At 36.4% G+C, this 401-nt stretch overlaps 1 protein-coding gene across 1 annotated transcript in view; it reads left to right on the top strand.

The window, feature by feature from the left end:
- The window catches only part of LOC119586566, a gene marked incomplete in the record, with an annotated part of 19,026 nt that extends 18,631 nt beyond the window's left edge, over positions 1 to 395 (top strand). Inside the window, 1 exon segment of the mRNA XM_037935320.1 lies at positions 12 to 395. Within this exon segment, the coding sequence (XP_037791248.1) occupies positions 12 to 40 (29 nt within the window).
- Between the last annotated feature and the right edge of the window lie 6 nt (positions 396 to 401).

The raw sequence follows: 401 nt of genomic DNA, 5'->3' as shown, positions 1-401 counted from the left end.
ATTTCTTTCAGCCTTCGAGGAGACCAACCCGACCCAATGATCGAGTCTGGAATGAGGGCAAGATACTGTTTCTTTTGGAATAACTTGGCTGTGACACATAGGATTAGGATGCGAACCATTGTTATTGTATGTCATTTGTTTGCTGAAATTCATTTCATTAAATGCAATTCGATTTTCCGTATTTGTGCTTTGGAGATCAGTGTTTGGCATGATTATGAACTTCATTTTTGATATACGCCATTTTGATTATTTTTCCAAGTTATTGTTACCAACGATATCCACTCTGGAGAACGTTTGAAATCATGAAAAATAATGTATATACCATTGTCTTATAGAAACTTAATTGAGCAGTCTAGGGATGTGGAAAGCGAGGACACTGGTTGATTCGGTTATAATAAGAG

This window comes from Penaeus monodon, chromosome 21 (genome assembly GCF_015228065.2).
Source record: "Penaeus monodon isolate SGIC_2016 chromosome 21, NSTDA_Pmon_1, whole genome shotgun sequence".
NCBI classification, from domain to species: domain Eukaryota; kingdom Metazoa; phylum Arthropoda; class Malacostraca; order Decapoda; family Penaeidae; genus Penaeus; species Penaeus monodon.
The sequence above is the reverse complement of the archived record's forward strand: the minus strand, read 5'-3'. Positions and strand labels throughout refer to the sequence as shown.